Source organism: Platalea leucorodia, assembly GCF_965183815.1.
Source record: "Platalea leucorodia genome assembly, chromosome: 13".
In the NCBI taxonomy this organism is placed as follows: Eukaryota; Metazoa; Chordata; class Aves; order Pelecaniformes; family Threskiornithidae; genus Platalea; species Platalea leucorodia.
This window is the reverse complement of record NC_138835.1, coordinates 13877748-13896978: the sequence shown is the minus strand read 5'-3', so window position 1 is coordinate 13896978 and position 19231 is coordinate 13877748. Positions and strand designations below refer to the sequence as shown.

Genomic DNA, 19231 nt, shown 5'->3' with positions numbered 1-19231 from the left:
AGGCGCAAAAATTCCCCCGCACGCCCCGGAGGCAAAACCCGATAACGATGAAATTATTTCCTCGCTCCGGCGGCGGGTGGGGACCGGCCCCGCTGCCCGGCACCGGGGGAGAGTTAAATCGGCCGAATTCCCCGGGCTAGGCGGGCAGCGGGGCCCAAGGGCTCCTTCCCCTCCTGCCGCCCCTTCCCGGGGTCGCGCCGACGGGGAAAAGCGGGGAAAGGGCTTTTGTGGCCGTCGCAGGGCCAGAACCGCTCGGCCGGGGGGCTGCAGGGAGAAGGACCCTGTCCGCTGCTCCCCCCGGGGAACAGCAGAGCCCCTGCAAGCGGGGCATCCCGGGGAGGCCGCGGCCCGGCGGCCCCGACGGGACGGTGAGGGGCTGGAGCGCTGCTCCCCGAAGCGGCCCGGCCGGGCAGAGCCGCCTTCAGCCCCGGGCACGGCCGGGCCGGGCAGGCTGCAAACATCGCCCCAGGCTCGGTGGGGCCGTGGGCCGCTTGAGAAAGGCAGGGCGGGCTGGGGGCAAGCTGGAGAGACCCCCTTCCCCGTTATGGCAAAGGGGAGCAGAACCCCGCCTGGCCCTGGTACCCGAAAACACCCGCCGGAAAAGTTTTCCGTGTGTTCCCCAGCATCTACCGGCGGCCCGGGGCGGGGGGGGGTCGGGGCGACCCCCAAAAACGCAGCGAGGCCCGCAAAGGAGGGAAGCACCCCCCCACACCCCTCCCCGGGGTGGGGCGGGCAGACACCTCCATCCCTGCGGGACGGGGGGGGGGGGGGGGGGGGGGGGGGGAGGCCAGCGGGTGCGGGGCGGTGCGGGGCACCCTCGGGGGCCGCATCCTGCCCCCGCTCCGCCCGGGAGGGGAACCGGTGGGACTTATCCCCTCGTCCCGTCCCCCCCCCTGCCGGGAGGCGCCCAATCCTGGCCGGGACCGGGGCTACCCCGCCGGCCGTCACGTGGGCCGGGCCGCACCGGGGCCCGCCGTAAAGAGCCGCCGCCGCCGCCGCCGCCGCCACTTCCCCGCCGGGCGCAGCCAGGGACGCACCCACGGGAGACGGCGGCGGCGGGAGGGGAGGGACCGGACCGGGGGAGGGCAGCCCCTCTCTGCCAGGGGGTCCCGGTTGTTTTGTTTTTTCTCCTCCCTCCCCTGTAAACTTTTCTTTTTTTTTTTTTTTATTATTATTATTATTATTTTGTATTTTCCTGGGATTTCCCTGGATGGTCTGAGCGCAGCTTCATGCCCACCCGGCCATGCCCGGCTCCGCTCCCGGCCCGCTGCCATGTGAGTACCTGTGCGGGAGGGGGGCCGGGGGCGGGATGCTCCGCGGCTTGAGCCCTCCGTCCTCACGGAGAGGCCTGCCTGGGGGTTATTTCGCTTTTTAACAAGAAAGCGGCAGCGCTGGTGGATGGGGGACACCGGAGATGCTCCCGGTCCGGGGCCGCTGCCCAGGGCCGCCGGGACGCCGCTCCCGCCCGGCCCGGGCGCCCCAGGGGCCGCGCCGCAGCCGGCTGCCTCCCCGCCGGCAAGGCCCCGAGGCGTGCTCCAGGCCCGCGGCTCGACAAAAAGACGGGAAGGGAAATACTTTTTTGGGGAGCGGGGGGGGGGAAAAAACAAACTTGATGGGTTTCTTTCGGCCCCTTGGAAGTGCCCGGGGCGGTGGGGAGGCGCCGGCCGTGCCCCTGCCCGCTGCACCGGTTATTTCTCGCCGTGGCTCGGCCCGGCGCCGCGGGTTTCCCCCGCGGGACGAGCTGACCAGAGGAAAGTTTAAAGGTGGAAAAAAAAGAATAATAATTACAAATTACAGCCCCTGCTTGAGGCAGGGAAGAGGCGCTTTCGCCGCGGGAAAGGCCGGCGGGTGCGAAGGGCCCCGGGCCGGGGTCTGCCGGGGTCTCAGCCCGCGGCTCTCGGCTCTGTCCCCCAGGTTCCTCTGAGTGAGCCCCTCGGCACCGTCGGGGCGCAGCCGGCCGGGCCCTGAGCAGCCGCCGCCGCCGCCGAGGACGGAACATGTATCAGGGTCTGGCCCTCGCCCCCAACCATGGCCAGTCGGCTTATTCCCACGACTCCAGCAACTTCCTCCACTCGTCGGCCGGCTCGCCCGTCTACGTGCCCACCACCCGGGTACCCTCCGTCCTCCAGACGCTGCCCTACCTGCAAGGCTGCGAGCCCCACCAGAGCCACCTCGCCAACGCCCCGGGCTGGGGCCAGAGCAGCGGCGAGGCCGCCGCTTTCAACGCCGGCAGCCCCCATCCGCCGTCGGGTTTCTCCTACTCCCACAGCCCGCCGGGCAGCAGCCCCCCGGGCCGCGACGGTGCCTACCAGGGGCCCCTGCTGCTGGGCGGCGGGGGCCGGGAGCAGTACGGCAACGCCTTGGTGCGCTCCGTTAACGGGTCCTACTCCAGCCCCTACCCCGCCTACGTGACCCCCGAGATACCGCCTTCCTGGACGGCCGGACACTTTGAGAGCAGCGTCCTGCACAGCCTGCAGACGAGGCAGGCGGCTTTACCCGGCCGCAGATCCACCTTCGGTAGGTCGCCGTCGCCCTTCACCGTCGCCTCGGGGCGCCGAGTCGTTTCTCGGCTCTCGGAGCCATCCCCATCCCTCCCGGCGCGTTGGTGGCCCCGGGGCGAGTTGCCCCGCTGCCATCCCCGACGGGAGAGGAGGGGATGATTTTATCCAGAGATGGGGAGATGGTCCGGGCACGGGGGGTGCGTGGTGACCCTGGACAGAGGCGGTGGCTCTGTGTGCGTGTGTGTGTGTGTGACACGAAGGGCAAAGACCACGTTTCAAAGGAGAGCAATTCCCCCGCAGGACAGAGGAGCAGAGGTCTTTCAACCCCTTCCCCCCCATATCTCCTTCCCACAATATCGACTTTGTGCCTGTGCTTCAATACTTACCCTTGTGTTTAAATTAGCGGGGCAGATTTATAGCTCCTTCCCTTTTAAGTAATTTATTGTGGTAAATTAGTTTATATTTGAACAGACTCTCGGTCTCCTAATTCACCTTCGCCCAAACAGGTCCGCAGCTGCATCGCTCTGCGGCCTTTGGAGAGACACCGAAACGCACTCAGGCGTTGAACAATAAACCCCGCTTCAGTTCGTTTGCATCCACACCGGAGAGTCCTTTTAAACCAAGCCCCGAGCAAATAAAGTTTGGGGCTTGATTTAAAAGGACTCTCCGTGCACAGGGTTTATAACCCCGGGGGTGTTTCACCATCCTCCTCCGGCGGTGGTTTGCAAAGTCCTTTAAAAGCCACTTCAAGATCTCAGCCGCGTTATCATCTTTACTGCGGTGAACCGAATTATCTTATCTTTACCCCAAGAACAAAGTTAAAGCAGGGGAGCAGCCCCCTCCCCACCCCGCGGCTTTCCCCCCCACGCCGGCGGTGCTCGGGAGCGGGTTCTTCCCAGGATTTTCTCTTTGTCTGGGAAAATCCGTTGCGTTGTGCGGGAAGGGATCGCCCGGCTCCTGCCGAGGGAGGGGACGGCGCAGAAATCTCTTCTGCGCTTTGAATTTGGTGGTTTGGGATCCCGGAGAGTGGCCGCCGTCCTCTCGGCCGTTTATTTTTGCTCTTGAATAGTGTAAACCGCTCTTAAGTAGCGTAAACTATCCTTTTTTTCATTTAGTGAATTATTGCAAGTTTTTCTCATTTTTGCTTTTTACATTTTATTTTTATTTTCCATTTTCCCCTTTTTAATTTTTGTTCTTTTCCCTTTCTCTTTCCGTTGGATCATTATTAATACAATCGAAGATGAAAAAAAAAAAAAAAACTAGAGCGTATTTTTCTTAGAAAGAAAATAACATTCTAGGCGGAGAAATTTATTCCAAAAAGCGAGAGAAAAGCGGCAGGAGGAAAAAGACGGACCCTCAATCGCGGGCTCGCTCGGTTTCGCTCCGGGCTGCCCGCTTGCCGCGGAGCCGCGCTCGGGGCAGGGGCGGACCGGGGCCGGAGCTCGGAGCGGGCGGCTCCGCGGCTTCTGCCCGGGGCTTTCGGAGGGGGAAAAAAGTGAGGAAGAGCCTCGGTCGCAGGCGTTTGGGGCCGCGGGCGGCCGGTGATGCTCTCCCGGGGAGCCCCGGGGCTGCCAGCCCGGCCGGTGCGGGGCGAGCGGAGCCGCAGCCCGGCGCTGCTCCGTGGGCAGCCCCGAGCCCTTCCCCCGCCGGGCCGCCCCCACCGGCCAGCGACCAGCGCGCCTTGCTGGAAATCAGGAAAATCTCCCCATTTTGCCCCCCTCGTCATCATTTATTTTTGCAGCCCGGGCTGCGCCCGGTGCGGGGATAACACCGCGCTCTCCCGCTTCATCCCAGGGAGACCCCAGCCGCGCTCGGCACTTTGGGGTCTTTTGGGGAAGGGATGGGGGAATATGCTTTGAGCAAAATATTGCTCTTTGAGCAAAATAGTAAAAGATCAAGGTGTGGAAGGAATAAAGGGGTTTGGTCCAACACTTTGTAGGGTGGAGGTGAACTCCCACCGGGCAGGGATTGTCCCTCGCAGAGGAGCAGTGGGGCACAGAGGGTTAGGGACCCTCTCCCGCAGGGTTCCCGTGGGCAGCCCGGCCACGGGTGGCCCTGTGCGGTGGGGACGGCTTCTGAGCCACACGCCTTGGGTGTCTCTTCCAGACTACCTGGAGGAGTTCCCCGGGGACGGCCGGGAGTGCGTGAACTGCGGGGCCATGTCCACGCCGCTCTGGAGGAAGGACGGCACCGGGCACTACCTGTGCAACGCCTGTGGGCTCTACCACAAAATGAACGGCATCAACCGGCCGCTCAAGCCGCAGAAGAGGCTGGTAAGAGGGGGAAACCCCGCAGGGATCCCCTGCTCCACCCGGGGGGTGGCTGGAGGGCAGGAGCCGGGGGGCTGTTGCGGTGTCTGCGCTGTTGGGTTCTCTGTACTTGTGTTAGGGCCTGTTTGACCCTCGGTCTTCCCACGAATAAAATGCCGTCAGCACTGGCAGGAGCCCCTGGCTGCGGTGCAGAGCCAGCTCGGGTCAGGAGGAGCGGAGGGAAGCTGGGGGGGATTGCCACGCCGGCACGGCTGGTGGGGCAGCAGGGACCGGAGGGGTCCCGGGGCTGCACGGAGGGGCTGTGCTGCGGCCGAGCGGCGGCCGATCAGCCCTGCCTGCGGGCCGGGGCTCTGTGGGCTTCCTCTGGCTCCGTTCCCGCAGTGGGCGCGTTGCTTTTTATTCTATAATTATTATTATTATTATTTCCTAGTTCTTCCTGCAGACTCGCACGGTCTAGGCAGGGTAGACAAACAGGAGACAGGGCTGATCCTGAGCTGGCCCAGGCAGGTTTGCGGCCGCTCGCAATGGGAGCAGGATGAGGCCCAGTTCCCCCGCTGCCTAAGGGGGAGATTTGGGGATCGGTAGTTCCCGGTTTCCCTGCAGGTTAAAGCATTAATTCCCCCCCACAACGTGATATTGAGCTTCCTCCAATTGGGATCCCATCACGAGAGAGGAAAGGCACCTCCTTTTTTTTTTTTTGTAGAGTCGCTTTGGGATGTTTAAATTTGGTGGTAACAGTTTTGGTTTCAGAGCCTGTCATCAGAAGCCATCATTACAAACAGGATGTTTGTCGGAGCCGTGCTGGGGAACAGCTGGGAGCTCCTTTTGCTTTCGCTCGGGGTGTACTCCCGCAGTTATTTTTTTGCCTTGCAAAACAAGTTATTAGCAATAACCCAACACTGACAAGTTTCTGTATAAGAAAAACATAAAAAAAAAATAAGTTGGGATCGAGCGAGGTGTTTCATTCTGATTTTGATCCCAGAAAGTGGCTCTGGATTTGCAAAATGAAATGAGCAGCGGCTCCGTGGAAAATCACCCTCTTTTGTTCATCACATCAAAATCAAGGCATTTCTGTGAAACATTTAGCATTATCCGACAGGATTTGCCTGTCTCACCAAAATCCTCCCAGTCTCCTTTAATGTAATGACATTAAATCTGTTACGCTCCTGCTTTCTTCAGAGCAAATACGATCCGTGCATAGGCAGAAAGGTGCAAACCAGTTTAAATCCAAATCCGCGTTTTGGACTGGCATCAAAACGTGGCGCTGGATGAATTTCCAGGGTTTTTTTGAACAGCTTTTTCCCAAAGGAATCGGAGAGGTCTCGCTGCTATTCAGTATTTTATTTTGGCGTGTGGGAAGGGAGACAGCCTTGCTTGCCTGCACCCTGCCTGCGTGGTGCAGGCAGCGCTCGGGAACCCCGAGCTCCCTGCCTGCTCCTCTGTCGCTGCTGCCAGAGCCCCGTACATGGCACCCCTCAGGCATTTTTTGGCAAACATTTCAATAAAGTTTTCTGGTGGAGAACGCTGGTTTGCAGAATTAAGACTGTTTCCCAAGGATGAACAAATCTTGCTGGGAATTATCAAAGAACTTCCAACCTTTTTTATTATTATTTTGGCAATCAATACAATAATGATAAAGCCCAAATGAAAGAGGTGATTCTTATCCAGGGGAAACGATTCAGTAAGGTTGAAGTACTTGAGGGGACTTTGTTTTATGGGTTAGAAAAGGGGCTGCAATTTTGACTTTCCATCCTGACTTTGGAATGAAACATTTCAAAATCTTGGATTTTCCCAAGGGTTTGAAATGTCATGCTGCAACAAGTTCTGCCCCGTCGGAGGACGGGGGATCCACTGATGATGGACAAGAGGGTGCCAGGCGTAGTCTGCAAATCCACCCCAAGGGAGCGACCTGCACCCCTGTGGCTTGGGATATTTCTTCCCCTGAACGATTTCCATGGGAGGGGATGTCTCCCCTGCTCATAACCTCACCCGCGCGGGCTGGGTGGGAGCAGAGCGGTGGACGCGGTGACACACCGTTGCTCTAGGAACGATGAAATTGGCTGTTTCACAATGTGGTGAAATACAGACTCGGGAAGGAAAAATGGTCGCTTTTGTCCTTTACGTTACAACCTTTGTTCTGTAAGTAGACGCCACGCTGCGAGTCATTCTGACTTCGGTTTTCACAAAGCAAAGTCCTGCTGAAAGCCCTGGAGAACGCAACGTGGCCCAGATAACACTGCGGGAATGACGTCCTGCAGCTCGGTGGCGCTCAGCCTGCTCGTGCGTGGGAGAGGGCAAGCAATAGGAGTGTAGTTTCCAGTTCATTTTTTGTTTCTTTTTCTGCGATAAGGGCAACATCCTCTATGCAGCAGGGACAGCCGTTTTGCTACAGCCCGTGTCTGGATTCAAAGCACTGTGGCTTTCGGCAGAAAGGATTTATCTTAGAGGAGGATGAGAGCAGCGCTTTATTTTAGGCAGTATCTTTTCTAGCCAAAGTTTCTTGGCGCGTTTCACAAGATGATACCTTAGACACAGTCCTAAAAGCCAAATCACTTTTACTGTCCAGGAGCAGCAGCCAGAGCATCCTTGGGCATGCAATTTCCCCGTGTTAGGAGCAGAGCTGCACCGCGCAGTGCAGCAAGGGGGGGCAGATGCAGCAGCCATCCTGTGCTCCGCAGCTCCCACGCTGTCCTGAGTCGAAGGACTAACCTGGAGCTGAGTTTTGCTTGGCTCAGGGGGTATTTTTCAACCTGTCCTTTTTTACAGTTTGCAATGCATAGTGGGTTTGGTGACGCTTTTGGGGAAGGTGGGGATGGGACTGATCACAGCCCTGGGACAACCTGATGGGACCCTAGAGCCGTGCAGCGTTCACGGTGGGTGCCTTGGCTTTCTCCTGGCCGTCAGTTCCTGAGCTCCCTTGTCCTCCGAGGTGTGGGTTTGCCCAGAGCCGCAACAGCAAAGGCAAATCTCAGACGATGCTGCTGCCTTTGGCTCTGAGCCTCGGATCTGCCTGCTTTCAGGAGCTGAGCTCGGGTATCTCGGTTCGCTTTGCTGCAGCCTCTTTCCTAACGACACCAGGTCCCCTCTGTCCTGCTGGCAAGGGGGACAGAGAAGCACTGATTAAATCTGGGGGTTCAGAGGCTTCTTTTTTTCCTGTGAAACCCTGTGCTTTCATTTCCACCTTTGAAAAGGAGGTGAAACAAAGTCTCTGATGGCTTTGGGCTCCCTCGGAGGGTCCAGCCCTGCTGGCTCTGAATTTTTTGGGCTCTCCAAGCAGCACTCACACCTACCACTCGCACCTACCACTCACACCTACCAACTCGCAGTTGATTCGACAGGCACCAACTCACCATTCCTTGTGCTTATCAGCAGCACTTGGCTGTCAAGCCTGGTCCGTGAAGAGTTTTTGTTTGAGTGTATGCTGCATTTGTATAAATAAGCACTGGAGCACAATGTTGAAGTCAATAACTTCCTAGACAAGGTCAGAACGATACAAAAGCAGCCGGGTGGAGGCAGGCAGAAATGCATTTTCTTTTAAGGGAACTGCTGGGAAACCAGCAATAACGTATTGTACCCTTGTCCTTCAGTGAGCAACAGTAGCCTTGACTGTCTCTTTCTTGCTAAGCTGGCAGGTTGTGGTGCAGGGCCAGGTTCTCACGGGGTTTCTGGGGTTTAAATTGGAATATGTGGTGGTGGAGGATGGTTTCTGCTCTCCCTGGCTGTGTGAGGAGGAGGCAGCCCACAGTGATGTGCAGGAGATGCAGAAGGCACGTGCCATTGCCCCGGCAGAAAGCCCGCGAGCAGGTTGTGATGGCAGGGTGGGCAGAGCTCTGGCAGGGCCGACATTGCCTTTGGGCCACTGGAGCCATGGGTCTCATTGCCACCTCATCTGCAAGCCACAGACAAAGCATTGTATGAAATAGGGGCCTGTGGCAGCCCAGAAATCTCGGGGCTTTCCAAAGAGCTTTGCGTTGGCCTTCCTCCATCCAGAGGCGATGACAGATCTCACCAGCCCATGCTGGGCACAGTTACCCCAGGGCTGAGTGCCTCCAAATTCCCCTCTGCACCCACGGCAGGAGCTGGACCTCAGAGCCCCTTGCACCCGTTGGGTGCTCAGCACCTCCCTCTGCTCCCATCAGGGCTGAGGTCCCTCCCGGTTGCAGGGACGAAGGGCTCAGCCCCGGCAGCTGAAAGGCTTTAAGGAAGCTCTGTAGCTGCTCCAGGAGCTTGCTGTGACACCATGTCCCATATTAGGGACAAGGATTGCTGTCCCCTCCTCTGTGCCAGGCTTGTCAGCTCACACCTCGGTGTATTATTATTATTTTTGCCTGGTTATTTCTTGAAAGCTAAATAATTTCCAAAGCAATACTGTTATTTCCAAATTGTTGCTGAGACCTCTTTGCTGAGCAACGAGTGAATCAAAGTGAATCAAATCAATGTCACTTGTGTCTCTTGAAACTCAAAGCTGATCTTTATTTGACTGCTAACCTTGTAAAAACATTTCATTTTTATTCCTACTCTTCCCACCTCATTCGTCATATTGCTCAGTCATGATATCAAGAAATAATGGAAGAATAAACAAACAAAGAGTTCTTTATTGCCTGTATCACCTATTCTATGCCTTTGAGAGGAATCAAAGTAATTTTTCTCAAGGCTGAAGAACATATTCAAACACCTGAATGTGGAGAGCCTGTGATATTACTTATGTCACTGGTATCTTATGCTTAGTGAAGTCTTTTATTAAAATAGTTTCAATACCTAGTGTTAAGAGACTTTCAAGTGAAATGCCTCTTGAGCTGACAAGTCTGTATATAGAGACTTGTGAATTTTCCAGTGGCTTGGAGTACAGTTGTCAGAAATGAGTTTGCTGCTTCTGCCAGAATATTTTCCTTCTCCATTTGGAAGTATTAATGTTTCAGAGCCAGCAATCACTGCACTCACAAAATATGTCATTAATTAATGTTTGCATGGTGTTTCTGCAGCCTGCAAGAGAACAGATTATCTGTGAGATGTGCAAATAACTTCTCTGGTCCCATCATGGGCCAGTTTAGTTTGGTTCTGCTCAGTTCAGCCAATTGATTCCAGTTGTCTTAAACCAGAGATTAATTGGGATGTTGCTAACTTCGGTGGTAGTTCTGAGCGCAGAAAAACAGAAGAAGAGTTCAGTTAAAGCATGAGGAATTTTCTTTGTGTGCTTAAAGCCTGGCTGGCATTTTCCATCTCTTTCTCCAACTGGGTGGATCTCCTGGAGGAAAGTTCTCTGTGTTTTGAGTCCTGATCATTCCCAGCAGATTTGTTGGAAGTTTGTGAAATGAGTTGCAAGGATATTTGCCAGGTTTATCAAGCTCAATAATAAAAGCACTTGCAAATTAGAGTGATCTCATTTGAATGTAATTTCTTTGATCTGAATTTGGCTATCATGTGTGTTTCAGGAAATTAGTGTAATTAGAGATGTTATATTTATATGAAAGGAAACTTTCCAATTAATCGTTCCTATGTGTGCATTCATGTGTTTGTGTGCTTGTTTTTAAGTCTTCATCTAGACGTGCTGGCCTCTGTTGCACTAACTGCCACACAACCAATACCACCCTCTGGAGAAGGAACGCCGAAGGGGAGCCCGTCTGCAACGCCTGCGGGTTGTACATGAAGCTCCACGGGGTGAGGAGCGCGTCCGCACCGGGAGGCACCCTTTGGGTCCTGGGATCACTGCCCAGCAGGTCCAGGATATCAGGTCTGGAGGGACCAGCTTCTAGACTGGACCCAGAAGAGCTGTAACCCAGTCCCATCTCCTTGAACAGTTAAAAGCTCAGTCTACTGAGCTTCTCCAGAATAAGGCTAAGGGGGTACTGGAACACTCTCAGGAGGTACCTGCATAGAGGAGAGATTTCTGGCACTGGGTGGCTCTTATGTAGGTTGTTTGCCAATTACTCCCCAAAAAGAAAGCTTACCAGGCTCCAGTAGCTGGAGACTGAAGCTCCCCAAACCCAGACTGGAGATACAGAGCATATTTCTTCTAGATGTGGCAACTGAGAATGTGTGAAGGATGCTAAGGAGTCCACATGGAGGCTGGCTGACAACATTTATCCACAGAGGATGGGAACTGTTGGTAACATGTCCATCAGCCAAAGAGGAGACTTTGTCTCTCCATAGAGGCCTCTTCAAACTTCTGCCATAAAGGTTAAAGCCCCTTTACCCCATGACCGTTCCCTCTGAGCCATGTAGGCTCTCAGTCTGTCAGTGTAATTTAATAGGGCCCCGTCCTAAAGGTCACTAATAAATCAGGAAAAGGAAAATAGGAAATAAAGGAAAAAACAAAATTTGTGGGAAAGCCTTAGCTGTTAGCCTTATACATCTTCCAGCCAAGGCCTGTTGCAGAGAAAAATAGCACTTAGTGAAGGACAAGGACTTTAGGTGCTTTGCATGAGCTACAGCACGTAAATAGGAGAGCAACACGTGTATGGGAAGGAGCTAAGTAAAATACAATTTTAATGATGCCATACTTTATGAATGTCAAGGTACCACGACCTCTGGCCATGAAAAAGGAAAGCATCCAGACAAGGAAAAGGAAGCCTAAAAACATTACCAAAGGCAAAACCTCAACAGGTACAGTGCTGCTATGATCCATCATGGGGGTTTGGAGGACAATTCACCTCAATGTCTTCTGCAAGAAATTATAATAATTAAAAAATAATATTGTGATTTTTTTTCCCTGATAATTGCTTTAGGTGTAGGGCCTGTATTTATGCCTAGCCCTCACCTGGAAGGAGGGTGCTGGGTGGGAAATCTCACTGCTGTCATATTCCCATGAGGTTCCTCTGCGCCGTGGATACACGGCTCCAGCCCAGCAGCACTCGTGTTCAAGCAGATCTGGGCTAAACTGAGTAATGGGAAAAAAAAGAGCTGGGAACGGTGTATTAAAGAATCAAGGGGAAAGTATCATGACACATTCAACGTTAGCCCATCTGGCCTGTACCAGGACCAGCAGTGCCAGGCTGTGAAAGGGTGCTCCTCCTCCTCCATCAGCATCTTGGCAGCCAAATACAAAGCCTTACCCTGACAGAGATGCGGTGGAGAAGGAGAAAAGTAGAGTCGTGCCATGAGACGTGGTGGTAGCCATTAAAACATAAATTCTCTTAAGAGCAGATTTGCACCTATGTTGCTTCACCATCCTGTATCAATTGTCTTCCAGGGTCTACGACTTCAGCCACTAACTCCCCTTCTTCCATTACGAACTCAGACAGCACGGTCACTTTAAAGTCAGAGCCCAGCACAACCTCGCAGTATCCCGGACAAACCATCGTATCGGTGTCCCAGGTAAGGCACAGGGGCCCGCAGCCATCGTCTGCCGGGGTGGCTGCTCCACACGCCTGGGTAGTCACTGACCTGGGGAGCCTTGATGAGGCTAAGCAGTTCATTGCACTGGGGGCCACCAGCCTGATGGACTGCCTCAGACTGAGGAAAGCAGGGAGCATGAGCCAAGACGTGGACCAGGAAGGGCTCCAGCTTGTTGGCTCTCCATCGGCTCTTCCATCTTGCAGTGGGGAACTGGGAGGTCCAAGCCCTGTTGCCATGGATGTGATAGGTGGTGAACCAGCTTTGCTGCAGAGCTGCGTTTAATTCCCATCTCCTGCCATGAAATCCTGGGAGTTACAACCCTGTTGAGTTGGTAGGATCAGCCCAGGGTGGAAACCTCCGTAGCTCCCAAGAAAAGGCACCCTGGGCATATGTTATCTGCGCTTTATAGCCCAGAGGTGCTCAGCGCTCACAGAGCTGTAATGCTGTCAGAGACCCCAGACTGCAAGGCTGTGCTTCTGCCCTGAGGATTTCTTTGGGGCGGGTTGCTATTTTGTCTTGGCAGAGGAAAAAATGGCTCTAAATCAACCCGCACATCAAAATTTTGTGACCCAGCACTATCTTTATGCTGGGTCTAAGCCCTCCCCAAGCTGGACATTGGTGCATGGAGGGGAAGCTCAGCTCCAGCACCCAAGCGCCTGGTGCGGTGCCAGCCGCACCGTGTGGGAGAGGGGATTTTTTTGGCTGAAACAGATAAATCTGATTTGTGCTGTGCTCTTAAAAAATATACATGCACCTAGAGATCTCCAGACTGGACATGTTTAGTCAATAAATAAATGCAGATGGGCCCCAGGATGCCTCCTCCCCACTTGTTCCTTGTGCTTGCTCAGGATGGAGCACCCTTCCTGCCCAGCTCCGGGCTGTTCCAAAGGGCAGCAGTAGCATCAGGGATAACCCACCGTGTCCATAATCCATCCAAGTCCTACCACCATGTTACGACAAGGAGGAGAGTGACCCGTTAGCTAATCTTGGACTTTCTAATGACTTTCTGCTTCCCTCCCCGGGGTAGGCACAGAGCCAGTCGGACGAGGCGCTGGCCGGCGGCCACGGCGAGTTCAAATTTGAGCCCGAGGACTACACCTTCTCCCCCACCACCATGGCCCCGCAGCCCGGGCTGAGCGTGCCGCTCCGGCAGGACTCCTGGTGTGCCCTGGCGCTCGCCTAGAAACCCCCAACCTCCGGCAAAAAGCCTCGGGACCAACGTTTTCGGCGGGCCCTGCAAATGGCTGGTGGGCAGGAGGACCGGCTGCCTTAGTGCTTCGGGACTGCGGGGTGGCAAGCCGTGGCCAGAGGACAGGTTTCTCTTGGAGGATGCACATGGAAAACGCTGGCTGGACGGGGCCGGGATGGCCCCGCTGTGGCACCGGCTCCCCAGAAAGCTCATCCTCAGCCGGAGCGACCCAGGGTTGCCTCCCCAAGGCCGGAGCCCCGAGGCTGCCTCCGTTTTCCCGGGGAAAGCCTTCCTCCTTTGAGATGAAACCAGCAAATAAATGCATCCCAGAATCTATGTTTATTCGCAGTGATTTCTCCCTCCTATGACTCCTCTGTGTGCAATTTATTCCACTTTCCAATAAGGACTGTAATAACATGGCACCAAATAACTTAATTTTATTAAAATGTAAACTGTGTGGCCTCCCTTATGTTTTATTGGCCACAACAAGAAGAAAAGAGAAAAAAAAAAGCAACAGTTGTTTTAAACATTTACTGTTTTATATTAAAAATGATCATCTCTATAGAGTGTTAGCTTCTGAAGCGTTTAGTGTGTCAACACTGAGCTGATGAGTCATACATGAAATAAACACGCTGCTCTTCCTTTTCCAGCTCCAAAGAAAGATTTTTTTATTATTATTTTAGGCAAACCACATGACAAAAATGGTCAAAACCTCCCAATAATAAAAGAATACTTAAATGTTGTTTTTCTTTCGTATTTCCTGATTGTTTTTGATATTGCCAACTCTAAGCATTAGAAAATCAGGAGTTAGTCCTCCAAATGTTAAGAGAAAAGTTTGAGGGACTGAAAAATAAAGGATGTGTTGGAGGTATATTTGTTTGCATCCAGTTTTGGGGATGTTTTGAATTGGCACATTTCCAGCTTTCAGCCATGCAGGGCAGAGATTCCTTTTTAATTATTTTAACAAAAGCCAAGCAGAAAATAATTTCTTGGAGCTGAGCTGTAGCAAAAGATCATTAGTGATGCAAAACCCACATCACACTTCCAAAAGCTGGCAACAGTGCCTTTCTGCAGCTTCTCGGCGCTGCCCCGGGGAGGTGGGCGATGGGGAGATATGCTCTGCTGGGGGCATGCAAGGGGGCCCTGAAGCTCCAGAGGAGCCTGAGGGTGAGGAGAAGACTGTACCGAGGAGGGGAGATGGGTGGGAAATGAAGGGGGAGCAAGGTCATGAAGTTACTTCTATGGCCTGCTTTATTTGTTATTTCTAAATAAAATCCCCAGCCTGGCTGGACAGCTATTTATGGCCAGGAAGCCGTCAAGTAATAGTTCCTTAATATAGAAGTTGACCTGTCCAGGGCTTCCTGGAGCAACTCTTCCTCTTGTCAGAAGAGATGGATCACTTGATTTTTATTATAAACAACAGGATAAAGATGATCAGGGAGAGTGAAATCTGACATCAAGTCGCGACTCAGCTGAGATGGAGGATGGCGCTTTCCACCACGCAACCCTTGCTGGAAGAAAGGAGCTGCTCCAGGCACTGGGGAGCATCAGTCCCTTCCAGTGCTCCCCTAGGTCATTGGCTGGTCCCTCAACACAGCCCTCTGTGGGCATGGGGGGTTTCAAGCCACCCTTTTATCAAAGTCCATGGATAAAAACTGTCTTTGGAGGATTTTTTCTTGTGCCTCCAGAGCTTTAGTAGCAGCTTGCACTATGCCAAGCTCCAGTGCCGGGGCAGGGGCTGTCATGGAGCAGCAACCCTCCAGCGCTGGGCTCGGTGGTGGCACAGCGTGTTTGCATGGCTGGGCTCTCACCGCAGATCCGCGTCTCCACTGTTTGTTTTTCCACTCTCTGGCCTGCCAACATCTGCAGCAGAGCCGGGCACAGCCGTGCAGCGGATAAGCCAGTAGCACGGGGCTGGCGGGGTGACACCATCTTCAAATCCAGCCCAAACTGTTCCTCTGGGAGTCAGGAAAATGGGTAATGTGGCACAGGCTCAGGCGACCTGCAGGCGCCCGGTGTGACGTGTCGGGACATGGGCGGGCAGGAGGGAGCAGGAGCCCTGGGCGTAGCATGAGTAATGCTCCCGGGCAGCTCCTCAAACCCCAGGCTTTGCAGGCAAAAAAAAAAAGGAGTGCAACACAAGTCATAGCAAGATGATTTCTACGGACGATGGCAGGGGGTCCTTGCTTTTTCATCTGCATGACCCCGAGGGGGAGAGTTATTTTAAAGGCAAACAAGAAGACCCAAACAATGCCAAGATGTTGACACCAGTGGCTCCAGCAGTTTTATTTATTGCCTGTTGGTAACCATCGACCGGGCGTCGGGATGCTCCAAGGGCTGGTGGCTGACGAAACGAGGCAGAGGGACAAGAAGTGAAACAACCGGGACGTGTAATTTGTCCTTCCTGCTTGCTCCCTGCACTCACGGGATGGCGTCAACCGTAAAGCTGGTTTTTCACTTCTCGGGTGTATATTCCAACCTTTCACTGCCGTCCCCAAGGCAGGAGCCATCCCCGCAGACTTCTGTCTCCTGGTCAGCCCTAACGGGAGAGGCGGCGCCATCTGCACAGCCCTGTGGGAGAGGGGAGGTTTCCTTTCCTACCGATCCTTGCACCCCCAGAGGAGCCAGCACCCCGGGAAGCTCACCCTGTGCAGGTCCCAGCCTTGCAGCAGCCACATCCAGGGGGACCCTTGCACCTTCCAGCCTTTACCTTCCCAACCCGCCATTTTGAAAACCTTCCCTAGGGGGTCCACATCCCTCTGTACCCCTCATTACATGGCAAAGAGGAGCATTTGACCCAATAGGCGTGAACAAAAACCACGGGAATGTTTGGGTCTTCCCAGCTCATGCTGCATCCCCAGTCCTGCTCCTGCAGCCTCTGGGTGCCTGGTTGCACAGCCCAGCTCAGCCCACATGTTTGTAGGAGTTTGAATGGTTGGGGTGGCAGGAACGGAGAAGCTTGGACTCAAAACCAAAGTCCGGGAGAACCAGATCCCTCAGATGACCTGGAGGTTATCAGCTTCCCACACAGCACCCAGCCAGTGGGCAGGAGCTGCCTTTGGTCGGACCCTGCCCAAGCTGTGCTAACCGCACCACTGCCACCTTCTGTCACCAGGCTCACCCCTCCCTGCCCCATCCCCAAACAAGGCTGATTCGCAGACGCACTTCAGAGCTCAACTTTTACTTCTCTTTCCCTAACCTTTCTCAGTCCCCTTGGTGCTCTCTCCCCTTCCCAGGCATGGTTGTATTTGCTCTCCTTCGGGTCTGGTGGCTTGTGGACAACTATTATCTTTACTGTTGTTGTACAGCTGCCTCAGAGCTATCAATTGCCTTTGTTCAAAGGTCACCTGCCCAGATGATTTTACAACATGTCTACAATGATCTGTTCCATTTTGCACTTTATACTGATGCCACGGTGACTTTTACCAAGTCAGCGAGTAAGTAATGAAGCACTTGAGCCTACGAACACGTGTTGTTCTTGTTCATGAGCGTATTAATCATTATATTAGCACAATAAAATCATTGCTCACCTAGGCAGTTGCTTTAAAAAAAAATAAAGTTTGTTTATTTTTGATTTCTGCATGGAAAATGGAAAGTTGTGGTTTAATTTCTGCTGGGAGCCCTGAAGCCCCAGACTCTCTAATGGGGTGACACTTTTACGTTGGAGCATAGAGAGCCATCATTTTTTCTGCGTTGCACAAAGGAGTCTTCAGCACAACTTGTGTGGCAGCTCAGCTGCTGACCGGGCTTTGCCTGAGCTGCAAACACCACCCAGCTGGCAGATAGGTTTGACTCTCCCTTTGCACAAGCTATGGAGACACACAACCCCCAGGTGAAGCTGTGCACCAAAGTCACTGGTTAGGTTGATTTATGCCACCTGAGGAACATGCCCATCATGGTTATAAGAGGATGGGGGCATCAAGTTTCCCTTTCTTGGTCCTAGTGGTTGGCAAGTCTATGAAGCACTGTGTGGATCCAAGAGGTTTTTTCCTGGAAAGAAGGTGGAAGCAAGGCTGTGAGGCAGGTACAGCAGTGCTTTAGGGGCTGAAGGGGCTGTAGGGGCTCTGTTGCTGGTTTTTGATCACTCTGGAAGTGCTTGGTGGTACAGAGAGGCAAATTCACTATTACCTCCCAATTCTTGTCCGCTGCTTCCCTGCTCCTCTCCAGTGCTTTTTATTGCTAAGTGTACTAACCAGGAAAACAGCTCATGCTGCTTTCCAGGTCAATGTGCTGCAGTAATTAAATGTCCAGGCTATTTACTTGTGCAACACCTAAAGCAGAGCCGAATATTCAGTCTCACCATTGTATGCATAGAAGAAGAAAACAAACAGCACTGCTCCTTTCATCACATCAGGTGGTCCTTCTTGGAGAAAGCTTTGTGACCAGTGGTTGGTAGGAGGTGGTGTCCCCAAGAACCTTTCCTGTTCAGCATCAAATTTACATTGAATAACCCAAAAGACACTTAATGAGGAGCAATAACACCTTTTGCAAAGTGTTTTTATTTCAAAGAAGCTCCTCCTCAAGGGGAAGCTTGGTGAGAAGCAGCACATTCCAAAAAGGCTCTTGTTAAAGGGAGTTTATCTCCATCCTGTTGTCTTCCCTGGAAACCCCAGATCCCTTGTTTCAGTAAAATTTCTACCCAAGAGTACTACTACAGGTAAGATGTCATGGATACAGCAGGTGTTGAGAGGAAAGAAGGGGAGCAGTGTTGGACTGTCTTTATGGTCAAACTTGGCAAAAAGCAGCTTTATCTACAAGTGCTCTAATGCCACTGGACTGTTAGCGTTTGCCAGCCTTTTTCCTGTTCTTGTAGGCTGTCTTTAATGTCATTAAGAAATGCATTAGTAATGGAATTTAAAGAAAGATTTTATAAGAAGCATTTCCACAGCAGTGTTAAATGTGGCCGAGTGTGGACCTTGACTATTGTGGTGTTTGAAAATGTTGGAAACTGAGCTGCCTCCAGAGCCAGCTTCTCGGCTGGTGCAAAGTAACAGTGCTGAATTGGTCTACCATAGAAATGTTTAACCTCTTTAACAGGATGCTATTTACATTTCCTGATGATCCAGAAGAAAACAGGAGAAAGTGAGAAAATTTTATCATTCAAGTAGAAGAGTCTGTCTTGCCTTGGGTGCAAAACTAGTTGCTTCATGCTTGTGAAAGCTTTGGGAGCCCTCATCTCGGGGATGAGTGCAAGTAAGAGCACACAGGGGGGAAGGGATGGATAGAAAAGAGTAAAATAAGAGTGCCTCTTAATATTTTTTTTTCTCCAAACCAAGCAAATGGCTTAAAGAAAATGCTGGTGGAGACTCCCAGCCCTTGTCCTAGTCTCACCTGTGCTCACATTTTCCCTGCTCCAGAGCAAGGCGTGGGACTGACCCTCCTGCGGGACCGCCCGAAAGATTGAATGGGAGGAAAGGAGAGGTGGGCACAGACGGGATGCGGAGCAGGGCCCTAATGTTGCTGTTATTTCAGGTGTTGGTATCATTCTTCCCATCTGTTCACTCTTTGCTTGTAATAAAGAAGAATAGCTCTGGCTCGTGAAATGAATGGAAATGACGGGCATTTAGCTGCAGGAGCCTGCTATAATGTCCAACTGGAGGGGTGCTTAAGCTGCTTTTAGTGATATGGCCTTAGCGAGAGGGCTAGGAAAATAGTGCTGGAGACACCACCCCTCCTTGTGCGAGCGGGAGGACTAAGGTGAGCAGCAAGGTGGAATCGGCAGCGTTAATCATTTACCCTGCGTGCGATGGAGGCTATAATAGACACTCTGTGTGTGTATAGGGATCTATAAGCATAAATGTTAAATGGGGAAGCCTCTGCTCAAAGGGCACCATAAAATGGCCTTTTGGGGAGGCAGTTTATTCAGATCCACCTTTGCTTTGTGGGAGCACATTCCTATGCTGTGGTGCTCTGTGACTGGCAGGGCCATCACCATG

At 53.1% G+C, this 19231-nt stretch overlaps 1 protein-coding gene across 1 annotated transcript; it reads left to right on the top strand.

The window, feature by feature from the left end:
* Window positions 1-1997: 1997 nt before the first annotated feature.
* GATA5 (GATA binding protein 5) lies at window positions 1998-13289 on the top strand (the record flags this gene model as incomplete). The annotated part of the gene is made up of 6 exons (XM_082325637.1): window positions 1998-2517; window positions 4608-4774; window positions 10304-10429; window positions 11287-11374; window positions 11961-12085; window positions 13134-13289. The coding sequence occupies 6 exons, from the start codon at window positions 1998-2000 to the stop codon at window positions 13287-13289; spliced, it is 1182 nt and encodes a 393-aa protein (XP_082181763.1).
* Window positions 13290-19231: the final 5942 nt, after the last annotated feature.